Source organism: Ceratotherium simum, chromosome 34, assembly GCF_057802395.1.
Source record: "Ceratotherium simum simum isolate JZ-2026a chromosome 34, ASM5780239v1, whole genome shotgun sequence".
NCBI classification, from domain to species: domain Eukaryota; kingdom Metazoa; phylum Chordata; class Mammalia; order Perissodactyla; family Rhinocerotidae; genus Ceratotherium; species Ceratotherium simum.
Window position 1 is genome coordinate 11394493 of NC_141933.1, and position 12657 is coordinate 11407149.

The 12657-nt window shown below is 58.3% G+C and overlaps 1 protein-coding gene across 5 annotated transcripts in view; it reads left to right on the forward strand.

Moving 5' to 3' along the window:
- The window catches only part of RAB3IL1 (RAB3A interacting protein like 1), a 45849-nt gene extending 38232 nt beyond the window's left edge, over positions 1-7617 (forward strand). For 3 of the 5 annotated variants that reach the window (XM_087422795.1, XM_087422796.1, XM_087422799.1), the window contains 6 exons: positions 881-1009; positions 1095-1207; positions 1526-1549; positions 2710-2809; positions 5494-5560; positions 6538-7617. In XM_087422795.1, coding sequence (XP_087278921.1) covers positions 881-1009; positions 1095-1207; positions 1526-1549; positions 2710-2809; positions 5494-5560; positions 6538-6620 — 516 coding nt within the window. In that variant the 3' untranslated portion in view covers positions 6621-7617. The remainder of the gene's footprint in view (positions 1-880; positions 1010-1094; positions 1208-1525; positions 1550-2709; positions 2810-5493; positions 5561-6537) is intronic. The other 2 variants (XM_087422797.1, XM_087422798.1) reach the window with 1 other exon arrangement.
- Positions 7618-12657: the final 5040 nt, after the last annotated feature.

Sequence of the window (12657 nt, forward strand, 5' to 3'; positions counted from 1 at the left end):
TGGAGGTCAGGAGCTCAGCTGAGGGCTACACCCCGCGAATGCCCACAAGGGCTGTAGTGGGATTCAGCTTCCTGGGGTCTCTGCCGCCAAGGCAGCCCCCAGCCCCGTCCTGCCAGAAGTTTCCAGAACCTCCAGGGAGGAGCCCCAGGCCAGGCCTCTTGACCCTGTTCTGAGCTCTGAGCTTTCAACTAGACACTAACATCTCCTTCCTCCTGTCTGTCTCTCTGCACCTGTCTGTCTGTCTGTCTGTCTGTCTGCCCCACCGGCCCCCCTGCCCAGCCCGGGCTGCCCCCGCTCCTCTCCCTGCTCCTCTGCGTGGTCCCCAGCAAGGCGGTTCACCTCACCTACGAGCCGGCCTGGCAGCTCCTGCCCGGGGAGCTGCCTGCGGCCCCCACCTCCGCTACCTCTCTCTCCTTTTCCCGGCAGGTAATGGCTCCAGAGAGGGGCCGCCCCTCTGCCCACCCCCGAGCCTCACTCACTCTGCATGTGCCCCAGGACGGCGGGCGAGGGGCCTCTCCGGAGTGGGCGGCCTGTGTGTGTTCCCTCCTGTGTGTGCTGCATGTACTTGGGGGTACCTGCATGTACCTGTGGGGTCACTCATTTCCTTCTCAAGGAGGCGGTGAGGGTCTTCAAGACAAAGCCCCGGACCCAAGTCTGTAATCCCATAGTGCCAGGAAACTGAAAACACACTAAGAAGCAAAATTTTGATTTCTGAGTTCTTTGGTGCAAAGGGCTCTGCTCCTCTGCACGGCTGCTGGGGACAGACCTGCTGGCATGCTGGGGCCTGCATCCTCCCTGGCCCCCTACCTCTGCCCGTCTCTGCCGTGCCGGCCCCCAGCGAGTGCCCTGACCCCCCCACCCGGCTTGCACTCCCCCACAGGTGGACACGATCCTGTTTGCAGAGTTCCAGGCCTGGAGGGAGTCGCCCACCCTGGATAAGAGCTGCCCCTTCCTGGAAAGGGTGTACCGGGAGGACGTGGGCCCCTGCCTGGACTTCACCATGCAGGAGGTGAGGGACGGGTGAGCCGGGGGCCCAGCCCCTCAGCCGGAGGCCAGCCCCTCACCACCCCACCCGCCACCCTGCTCTGCCGCAGCTCTCAGCGCTGGTTCGGGCCGCCGTGGAGGACAATACACTCACCATCGAGCCCGTGGCTTCGCAGACACTGCCCGCCGTGAAGGTAGCAGCAGTCGAGTGTGGCAGCACCAAGTAAGCTTAGCACCCTTCACCCCTTCCTGCCCGCTTGGGAAAGCCCCGCCTGGCCTTGGGCTCTGCCAAGGGCGCGGCCAAGGAGGATTGAGACTCAGGCCTGCCTGCTGGGGTCCTGGCGTGGGACCCGAAGGTGGGCGGGGGCTGTGGCAGGAGCAGGACAGTGGCTGCCCCCACGAAGGGCAAGGAGGCATCATTGGCAGAAATTCCTGCCTCTGGTCATGGACCCCCAGGCTCTCTAGGGAGTCCGGGGGCTGGGGCCTCCCCCTTCCTGGCTGGCCTGACACGCATCCCTCTCCACTCCCGTCTCTCCCACAGCGGGTTCCGGGCCCCGATTGACACGTAAGTCATGTCAGCTGTTGGCTCTGCCTTCTGCTCATAAAGAACCGAATGGCTCTGGTATCTTGTCCTTCCTGCTGCTCAGCTGGCGTGGCGCAGGGCTAGCGGCAGAACAAAACAGTCCGCATGGAGCGAGGGGCAGAGATTGGGGAGCAGTTCCTCTCTGCAGCCTGGGATCTGGCCTGCGAGGGAGGCCCCACCGTGGGGGCCTCATCATGGAGGGGAACATTTGAGCCAGGTTTTGAAGGATGAATAGCAGTTTGCCAAGTAGGGAAGGGCCTTTCAGGCAGAGGGAACAGAATGAGCAGAGGTATGGGAAGCGGGGTTATTAACGGAAACACCACTGGGTCAGTGGGCAGAGTAGCAGGGCAGGCAGGGAGATGGGGCTGAGGCCGCAGAGGGTGTTTGGGGCCAGGGTGTGAAGTGCCTTGAATGAGGTTCGAGCTGTAACCCGCTAGGCCAGCATTTCACAAATTATCAATAGATGTTCCCTGAAAAGAGGGCTCCCTGGTCCAACGAAAGTCACAGTGAACCTGGAGGCAGCAAAGGCTCTGATAAGTCCTGCAGCCAAGGAGCCTGTTGAACCCGCCTTGACTTGGGATTCTCCATAACTGTTTCCTGGGCATAGGAAGGCAGTGGGGAAAGATGATGGGGTATAGGGGGGTTTTTAGAGGAGCCCCTGGCTGTAAGAAGAAGGGCAGAAATGAGACAGAGAACTGGTTGGAAGGAGCTGAGGGGATCCAGCATGACCTACCCTGGGGACCAAGTGGAGGAGACAGCGGACTCCTGCTTAGTTAGGGGAAGTCTGAGGGCCCCAGTAAAGTAGGGGAGCAGTTTTAGGGGCTGCAGTGGGTGGAGCATTGGCACACCTGGCGTGAGGTTGAGTAAGCTCTCCTGCCCAGCAAGGGCGAGGTGGAGGGTTTAGGGGTGGGCTCCAGCTCGGTTTAAGGGTCTGTCCTAGAACCTTCTGGGGCTGCCCCCTCCTTGGCCTGGCCCCAGGCTCCTTGGGAAGCTGGGGCCAGGGAAGAAGATGCCGGGCCCCACCCGCATGTCTGTCTGTCTACCCCTCCCTCTGTGCATCCTTCTGGCTGCTGCATCCTCCTGCATGAGCTGGGTGGGTGAGCCCCAGCCGGCCCCCCATGGCCCCCTCTGCTTTCCCCTAGTACATGTGCCCTGAGCGGGCTGGCTCGTGCCTGTCGCCACCGAATCCGGCTGGGGGACTCAGAGAGCCACTACTACATCTCGCCGTCCTCCCGGGCCAGGGTGAGTCATCCAATGGGGGTGTCACTTGGCTCCTTAGGGGCTCCCTGGGCTGGGACTCTGGGCCCCAGGCCTGAGAGCACAACCTCCATCTACAGAGTAGGGCACAGGCTCAGAGAGGTGCAGAGACTGACTTGGGCCACACAGCCAGGCCAGGTGTAGTAGTTTGCTATTGCTGCTTAACAAATTTCCGCAAACTTAGTGGCTTAAAACAACACCCATTTACTGTCTCACGGTCTCCCTGGGTCAGGAGTCTGGGCACAGCTTAGCTGGGTCCTCTGCTCAGGGGGTTTCTGGGCTGCAGTCAAGGTGCCAGCTGTGTCCTTTCTGGAGATTGGGGTCCTCTTCTGAGCTCATGTGGCTGTTAGCAGAATTCAGTTCTTTGTGGTTGCGGGAGTGAGGTGCCTGTTTTCTTGGTTGCTGAAACATAATTGTGGGAGTGACACCCGTCACCTCTGTCATTTAATGTAACCTAATCAAGGAAGGGACACCAGATTCAGGTTCAAGCTCCAGGCTCCTGACTCCCGGCACCAGGCGTTTGAGAAGGTTCTGAGGCATGTCTGTCACACAAGGAGTGTGTGACACCCTCCAAGGAATCCCGGCTTCTGCCGTCACCTGCTGTGTGACCCAGGCTGGATGAGGGGACCTCACTGAGCTGGGGTTTAAGGGTAGGGTGGTCCCCGTTCCTCTGTCCCCTCATATACTGTGAAGAGGATTGTAAGGAACAAAAGAGGATGTGTTTGGAAAACTCTGAGGCTTGGTGCTAAGGTGACACGGTGTGGACAGGCCCTCTCTCCTCCCCTTGACCTACCAGAGGCTCCTCATGGGGACTACAGTGGACAGATGGCCCCGTCATCGGGCAGCAGACTGAACGGCGAGGGCAGCTTGTCTGGTCCTGACAGCTTCCGCAGGGCATCCGAGGGGGTTGTCCTGGCGAGTCCCCCCAGCAGCGAGCTGGGTTCCCATTTACCCGAAGGGAGTCTGAGCCTTAGAAAGGAAAGGGTGTGCCCGGGCCACTCAGCCTAGACCTGGGGTCTCCCCACTCTGAATCCAGTCTCTTTTCGCTCCAGAGCCTTGTTCCGTGGCCACAGGTCCCCTCTGCCCTTTCCAGTCCCAACCACGGCTCAACAGAAGGACCCATGCCAGACATTCCCATGTCTAGTAAGATTACATCTAGGACTTGGTTTCTTCCAGGCCTGCGTGACCGCTGTGCTGGGCAGAGCCAGGATGGGAGATGAGATGAGAAGGGCGTTAAGTTTTAGGATGTGGTCTCACCCTGAAGAGACCAAAGGCTGTGGCGTCCATAGGGAAAAGAGAGTTCTGTCCCCAAAGCACAGCCCTGGGGAGAGAACCCCACTGTTCTCTGCCACTCCCTGCTCATGAGCCCCCCAAGGGGCCCACTGGCCACTGGGCCACACCACGGCCTGACACTCCAGCGTCTCCTGCCTGGCCTCTGTCCCGCCAACCGCAGCCCCTCCCCCGTGCTCCCAAGCAGCACTCCAGCCACACCTGGTTAGTTCTTTGACCTGGCCACACTCTCTCACACCTCCCTGCCTTTGCCAGGGCCACCAACCCCCTGCACCCACTTTGTCCTCCTGGCAAGGTCTCCTGTGTCAAAGTCTGAGGGCCCCGCAGGAGCATCGCCCCCTCCCTGCAGCTTCCTCCACTCCTCAGCCTGTGGGCCCCCACACACTTGACGTGCCCCCCAGAGCTCTGGACATTCAGTGGGGGCTGTCGTGGGCACAGCTGCCAGCCGCCTTCCAGCCTGTCTTCAGTTGAGTTCCCTAGAAGCAGAGCCTAAGATGGAGATTTTGTGCAACTCTCAGGAGGAGAGCGAGGGAAGCAGAAGGGGGTGGGCGGCAGCGGCAAGCAAGGTGTGGCCTCCGCTGGAGTCTGGCTGCAGCCTGATCCACGGGGGCTCTGCACCCGGAGTGGGTTCCACCCTGAGGCAAGGGGCCGGCCTTTTATGCCCCCCACGCCAGTCAGTCATTGACTGAGGTCTGCGGGGGTGGGGGACGCAGAGGGGCACCTATGAGCCTTTAGCAGCCAACGGGGAGACGGGGCCCCAGCCTGGGGAAGGGGCCTGGGCAGGGCACCAGCAGCGCCCTCTTCACGGTATGAGAGTCTTCATGGCAGAGCCCAGGCTCTGAGTCAGTTCAGGGTCCCCAGCCCAGCACAGGGCCTGGCGAGGAGCAGACATCAGGCCAGTCAGGGGGCTTCAGGCATGGGGACCCAGGGCAGCCGACTGAGCAGCTTCTGATCCCCTCGCCTTCCCTGGCATGACAGACAGTACCTGGCTAATCCGGGGCCTCCCACATCCACAGCAAGCCGGCCCTCGGGATGAGCGTGGATTCGAGAGCCGGCTGCCTGGTTTCGTCTTCCTGTGCGGCCGCTTATCAGCTCTATGACCTCCCCAATTGTTGTCAGGTGGCTTCGTTCTTGGGGCGTCTATTTTCCCCACGTGTCAAATGGGAATGCTAAGCAGGTCTGCCTCATTGGACATTGTACTTGATTCAATATCAGTTGCCACTATTTTTTATTAAGAATAGCAATATATTGCTGTCATTGATTATAACTTTAGAGCCCAGCCCCAGCCCCGTCTGACTCAGAGAGCGGTATCAGGCTCTGATGGGACGTGGGGCTGCCCGCTCTGGTCTCTGATCAGACCCCCCCCCTTGTGCCCACAGATCACGGCAGTGTGCAACTTCTTCACCTACATCCGCTACATCCAGCAGGGCCTCGTGCGGCAGGATGGTGAGTGCCCCCTGGTGGCCAGCGGGGGAGTGGCGCCCGGGAGGGGGCGGGCCAGCAGCGGCCGGGCCAACCCGTGTGCTTTGCTGTGGCGATTCGAGGGAGGACTCTGCCAGGGGGTAGGTGGTGGGTGGACCTCCTGGTGCTGAGTTCCATGGAGAGATGAGCTGCAGAAAGAGCCTCCTGGGCCCGCCTCACCAGGAAAGCTAGCCTGACGCCTGCTGCGTCCCTGGGTCCACTGCTTTCTCCCACCCAGAAACCTCTCCAGCCCCTGGGGCCTGTAGGGACAGCATTGCTGTTACTGGCCCGGCATTCAAGGCCCTGCACAATGGGGTCTCCCCTGTGAATCTCCTCCCCTCCCTGTGTGGCCTCCTCAGGGTCACCTGGCTGGCTCACTGCCTCCCACTGTGCCCTCACCTGGCAGGTCTGCCATCCAACCGTTGTCTCCCTTCCCCCCATTCTGCAAGGCCTAGCTTCCCGCTGCTCCACCAAACTGTTCCTTGATGAGTCTTCTTCCAAACCAGTTTGGAATCTGAGCCTCTCCTCCCCAGCTTGGGGGTCATTTCTCCCTGGAAGGCCAAGGCCAGGCCAGGGGAGGGGCCCTGAAGGGCTGCATCCTCCCAGGTCCGTGGACTGACGCTGGGGCCCCGCCCACTGCTCAGGGTCACTGTGAGACCCCAGCGAGATGGTGGTGGAAAGCATTTGTAGCCTGTCCATCATGTGGCAGTGCGCACATGCATGTCTGTGTCGGCCTCTTGGGATGACCGTCACCTCTTTCAAGGCGGTTCTCATCCCTCAAGGGTGTTTAGCACTCAACAGTTTGCAAGGCCTCAGGGTAGAAGCTCAGAGAGGTCCAGCCACTCACTGAGGTCATCTGTCCTGGGGGACTGGGGAGCCCAAGGCCAGCAGAGGGGGCCAGGCCGTCTGCCTGAGGTGACCCTGAGCTGTCACCAAGCTGTCTACCCTCTCTCTGCCTGCAGCGGAGCCGATGTTCTGGGAGATCATGAGGCTGCGGAAGGAGATGTCACTGGCGAAGCTCGGCTTCTTCCCCCAGGAGGCCTAGGGCATGGCCCGGGCCTAGAGGGGGCTCTGAGCTGGACCCAACACCTGCCCCAGGGCAGACAGACAGACAGACAGCAAGGCAGGGTCCTGGAGCCAGCCGTGAGCCAGAAGCTGAACAGAGGGACAAATGGCCAGGCCATGGAGCAGCACTAAGCCGGCACCAAATGTCCATCCCAGGACAGACAGGACCTCATGAGGTGACCCTTCTCTGCCCCAGTGGTACTCCAGCCACCAGGAGACTTTCAAGAAAGCACCAAAGACCAAGGAGCTTGGAGCCGTACTCAGGGGCTCAGCCCTTGGGAGGGGACACCTGGGACAGCCAGCACCCCTCCCCGGTCCCAGGAGCTGCTGCCTGCAGGTGCCTTGTTGCTGCCTTGTCCTCAGAAAGGGACCATCCTGCATGGCCGGATCTGCAGGGTATCCACCACCCCAGTTCCCAAGCCCTGGGCCCCCAGCGCCCCCTTGTGGCCATCCTTCACCCTGTTCCCAGGTGGCTTCCCAGTCGGACTGCCCCAATGGGACTTCTGTCCCAGGTGCCCACAGGGCAACCGGGCTAGTGGGGGCTGGCAGGGCCCCAGGGCTGTCTTCCACTCCACCCTGTACCTGCTGGAGAACTGCCCCAAAGCGTTCTTGGGATGGATCAGGGCCCTCCTCCCGCCCTCCCTCCTGACCTTCCCCTCCCTGATCTGAGCCCTGTGCTCCAGGGGCCCTGCTCCCCACCCCCCACCGCTGGAAGGATTGGGACACTTTTCTAGAAAAGCCAAACACAGGGCCTCAGGACGCCCCCATGCCTGTTTTTAGGCCATTCAGACAACGGGGGCTGAGGTGGCCGAGCCCGGTGCGCAGGACCGGGGTGGGGTGGGCAGGACCCGGGCCCCTCCTCACCCCTCACAGCCCACTCAGGACTCAGCCTGCACACATCCCTCACCACCTCCGATTTCCTCCTTTGAGTGGAATGTAGCGCGATCTCTATTTAATAAAGGAAGGCTTTGTCAGTAGAGGCTGGGCAGCCACACGCCTTCACTCCTGTGCCCTGGGGCTCCGCCAAGGCTTGGGCATCTGAAGGAATGAAACCAAATCCTTTCTTTGCCCGCCCTCGTGCTTGGGATTAAACCCAAATCCCAAAGGGGTTGCTGGAGGGAACACCCCCGAGTCCTCCCCAGCGTTCCGTGGGGCTGGGTTGTTGGGGGCTGAGCCCTGCTTCCTCTGCGCGTGCTGAGGCTGGCTCTGCCACTGCCTCGTGGGCGGCCTCGGGCAGATCCTCCTCAGTCTCCCTGCCTCAGTCTAGCGGAAGCCTGGAGCTCAGAGTCAAAGCATCGAGGCTGCCTGGCGCTTGCAGGACTGTGGCAGGATTGATTAGTGATGTCTGCCAGCAGCACAGGCACGGACTGTGGCAGCTCTGGCTTTCCCAGCCCTGGTCTCAGATGGGTTCTTAGCCAGACAGTAGTCACAGGCAAAAGAAGGTGGGCCCCTGAGAACCCAGGGTGAACCTGGGGAGGTGTCTTGTGGTGCATAATCTCCTCCCCACTGTAGGGTGTAGGTCCAGGCCAGTGGGTGTCCTTCCAGGGGGCGGGGACATAACTTCTGGGTCAGTGTCTGCTGGGGCTGGTGATACCTCAAGGGGACTTCCCTATTGGCCTGAGGCCTCAGGGCCACTCAGCTGATAGGTCAGGCTGGCTGTGGGCTGGCCAGGACTCTATGTCAAGGCCCCCACCCTGTCACCCTCTGTATCCAGCAGCCCTCTGCTCTTGGTCTCCTGCCTCCCAGATCCCCCCTTGCCCTGCTCCATCTGTGATTTGAATCCCCTCCCTATCTCCCCGCCCCCTCCAATGTTCGCTAGTTAGGCCTCCTGTCACAGATATCCATTCATTCACTCAACAAATGCCAGCCACTTCTGTATGCCACACTGTCCCTGGTGCTGAGGGTACCTGTGCCCGCGCTGAGAATCTCAGGAGGGAGACTGGCTGTAAAAACAATGTACAGGTAACAGTCCAGGGTCTCAGCTAGAGGCAGTCAAGCAAGGAGGGTGATGGGGGGGTGTCAGGGATGGGCGTGTGCTGCCATGTTGCATAGGGTGACCCCAACATCCTCTCCTACATCCCAGTCTCTTTCTGTCCTACTCTCAGTCAATCCTGGGTCAGCTGGGGAACAAAGGAGAATGAAGGTCTGGGCCCTGGAGCTGCCCATCCCTGCCCCCAGCTTCTGTGCCCTTGGCCCAGGGCCAAGGAGACACCAGGCAACATTTCAGAGCCCTGCCAGAGAGTGCCACACCCCAGCCTCCTCTGCCTGCCCCTGCTATAATACTTCCCGTTGTTAGGCCCAGGTGGAGCCATCATGAGCAAACAATAGCTGAGATAGCAAGGGGTGCATGAGAGGGACCAAGGGACACACACACTCTGGCCCCAGTATCTCCCAACAGGAGCTAGTATCTGAGTACTTACTACGTCCCAGGCCTGGTTCCAAGCCCTTTAAATGAACTAATTCACTTAATCCTCACAGCAATCCTGGGAGGTACAATTTTCCCCATTTTGCAGATGAATCGACTGAGCCACCGATTGGTCACACAGAGGAAATGGTGGCCCCAGGATAGGAAAGAATGAGCCCAGCTCCAGAGCCCATAGTATTAAACCAGCACCCAGGCTCCTTCTACTAAACGCCTGCGACGTGCCTGGCACTGAACTGCGCTCTTCCTTTGTTTTCCAGAGAGAGAGGAACTGAGGCTCAGGCGGTGGCTCATTGGTATCTGGGTCTGTTTCCCACATTTTTACTTTGTTACAGCTGCCCCCACCCCTGCCCTGCAGGCTCGGGGGAGGGGGCTCTCTGGAGGGGCTCAGAGCTTCAGCTCTTGGAGTTAGGAGGGGAGGGTTAGCTGACATAGCCACACAGGAGTTGTTCCCCTTAAGTGAATTTTCTAGATAACCCACTCAGACCTCTCTGTGTGCCCCTGGCTCGTGTGGCCGTCTCTTAAAAGCTAGCACGGACCACAGCCATCGAGCCTGAACCAAGCCCCACATTGGCCTCACGAAGCACCCTGCTGGGCCACATTTACAATCTGCCAAGCCTGTCCTGATTATGGCAGCCATGGCTGTGCGTTTGGACAAGTCACTCCTCTGTGGGCCTCAGTATTCTCATCTGTGAGTTGGGAAGATTGGACTAAATGACCTTTGCAGTGTACCCCCTTCGTTTTTTAATTGTTTAAAAAGTATGGTAAAAAAATACGTAAAACTTACCACCTTAACCATTTTTTAATGTACAGTTCAGTAGTGTCAAGTATATTCACGTTGTTGTGAAACAGATCTCCAGAACTTTTTCATCTTGCTAATCTGAAACTCTGTACCCATTGTACCACTCCCCTCCCCGACCCCTGGCAACCGCCATTCTACATTTTGTTTCTATAAATTTGACGACTTTAGATACTCGATATAAGTGGAATCATGCAGTATTTGTCTTTATGTGTCTGGCTTATCTCACTTAGCATAATGTCCCCAAGGTTCATCCATGCTGTAGCATACAACAGAATTTCCTTCCTTTTTAAGGCTGGATAATGTGCCATTGTATGGATGGACCACATTTTGTTCATCCATCCATCTGCTGATGGACATTTGGGTTGCTTCTACCTTTTGGCTATAGTGAATAATGCTGCAATGAACATGGGAGTGCAGATCTCTCTCTGAGATTCTGCTTCCAGTTCCTTTGGATATATACCCAGAGGTGGGTTGCTGGATCATATGGTAGTTCTATTTTTAATTTTTTGAGTCTCCTCCATACTGTCTTCCATACCAGCTGCACCATTTTACAATCCCACTAACAGTGCACAAGGGTTCCAATTTCTCCACATCCTTGCCAACACTCGTTATGTTGGTGTTTTTAGATAATAGCCATCCTAACGGCTGTGAGGTGATATCTCATTGTGGTTTTGATTTGCATTTCTCTGATGATCAATGACGTTGAGCATCTTTTCATGTGCTTATTGGCCATCTGTACACAGCTTCTTTTTCCTGAGGAGCCTTCTAAGGAGCTCTCCTGTGCCGTCACGGTGATGTCTACAGGGAGAGTCTGGTAGGGCCACAGTTCTTGAATCATTCTGTGCCACCCCCTCCCTGCCCCCCCACAGACCCCCTTCTCCATAGAAGAATTGTGTCCAGGGCCTGATAACCAAGCTTGTAGCGTGGTGAGCTTTAACTCAAAGCCAGATCATACAGTTTTAACTTGAGTCCCCTTTGTATGTTTGCTGCAGAACAAATGCCTGGGTTGCTGCTCTTTGTGCCTTTGTGACTGCTCTTTCTGGAAGGCCCAGAGCCTTTCACAAATTTGCTGGACTGGGCCACTGCTGCACCTCTGCAGCTTGCCCGAGGAGGCCTGCCGGCCTGCGCAAGCACCGCTTGGCTCCAGGACAGTGGCTGGCAGCTCCACAGGGGGTGGAGTCTTCAGTGTGCCCAACAGGAGGCTTGTGTGTCAGCTTGTGGTGGGGAGAAGCCCAGCAGAGGCTGGGACAGGGGCTGTATTCAAGTGGTTTGAGGAGCTCCCCTCAAACCTCAAGCGCCCCCCTTCCCCCAAAAAATGCTCCAGCTGTCCAGACCCTCCCTTGCCTTTTGTCTAGTTTCCTTCTCTCCCTGCCTAAACCTGTGGCCCGATGGCAGCTCAGGAATGTCAAGCGGTGCCTGTCCCTTTCCAAATGGTCTGAGAGGCCTCCCTGACAGGGGTTGGGAACAATGTAATCCTGAGTTCCCCCAGGCCCCCTGACTCCAGGAGAGTTGTAAGATCCACTGGGTTGAAGCCCGGAGGGGTGAGGTGACCTATGTAAGGCCCCAAGGCCTGCAGAGAAATCATGTTAGAAGCTGTTGTTTTGGCTGCGGGCAGGAGGCACTGTTCAGGCTTTACAAGAACACAGCTCCAGGTGACAGGAGGGCTTGACACTCTTCCACCTCTTGCTGGGATGAAGTGGCTGGAGGTGGGGAGCATGACCCCCAGACCTGTCCCTGCTTTACCTCCTGGGGGACTCTGTGCAGGCCTTCATCTTCCTCCTCTCTCTGGGATCAGCTGGGGCAAGTGAGGGTTCTAACCCACCTCAAGCCCCCACTGCCTCACACATGAGCTGAGACGAGGCTAGGGACCAGGGAAGGGGCCAGGGGTTAGCCTCTGACCACTGAGGGCTGCAGAAGACAGGGTGAGGGCCGTGCCCCCGGTGGAGGGGCTGGATTTGGGTGCAGGAGGTTCATTTCCTCCAAGAGGCTGCCTCCTCCATCCTTGTGCCCAGGTGTGAACATGGTGGGGGCAGGGTATCTGCAGTCACCTCTGGCCTCAGCTGCCAGCTACAGTCCTCAGCGCCGCCCCCCCCCCCCCGCTCTCCCCCCACACATACTTGGGAAGGGGGTTTGAGGATGCCTCAGTGGAGAGGGCTCAGGCAGCTGGGAGAGAGGTAAGGGCAGGGCCTTACCGGTTGTCCTGGCAACTGAATGCACGTGCTTCTGGTACCAAGGACAACCCAGAGGCCCTCTCAGCCTTTCTTCAGCCCCTGGCCCACCTGTCCCACAAATAGTAGCTACAATGACTTTTCCTACAAATTGTTAAACCAAGATAAAATGTTAACATAGAGAAATATACTTAGGGTTCTCCAAGTGTCTTCCCCAAACCAGCACATCAGCATCACCACCTCAGCATCACCTGGAAACATGTTGGAAATGCAATTCTCCGCCCCGACACCAAGCCTGCTGAATCCCACTCCGGGGGGGGGGGGGGGCTGGGGGGCGGGTGAACCCAGCAGCCTGTCTCACCAAGCCCTGGGTGATTCTGTTGCATCCTCGTGTTTGACACCCACTGCCCTGCAACATAACCACGGCCTGAATTCATGTCGTGTTGGGTGTGAACTCTTAACTTGTAAGAACAGATATCTTTATCTCCAAAAAATACAAAGTAATTGGGGGAGCAAGCTACACTCCCAAAAGGACTTGAATTTATTTAAGTAGAATATGAGAGGGAGCTCTTACAAGCAAGCCACGCAGCCAGCACCTGGTGACAGCGCCCTGCTACGGATTCCG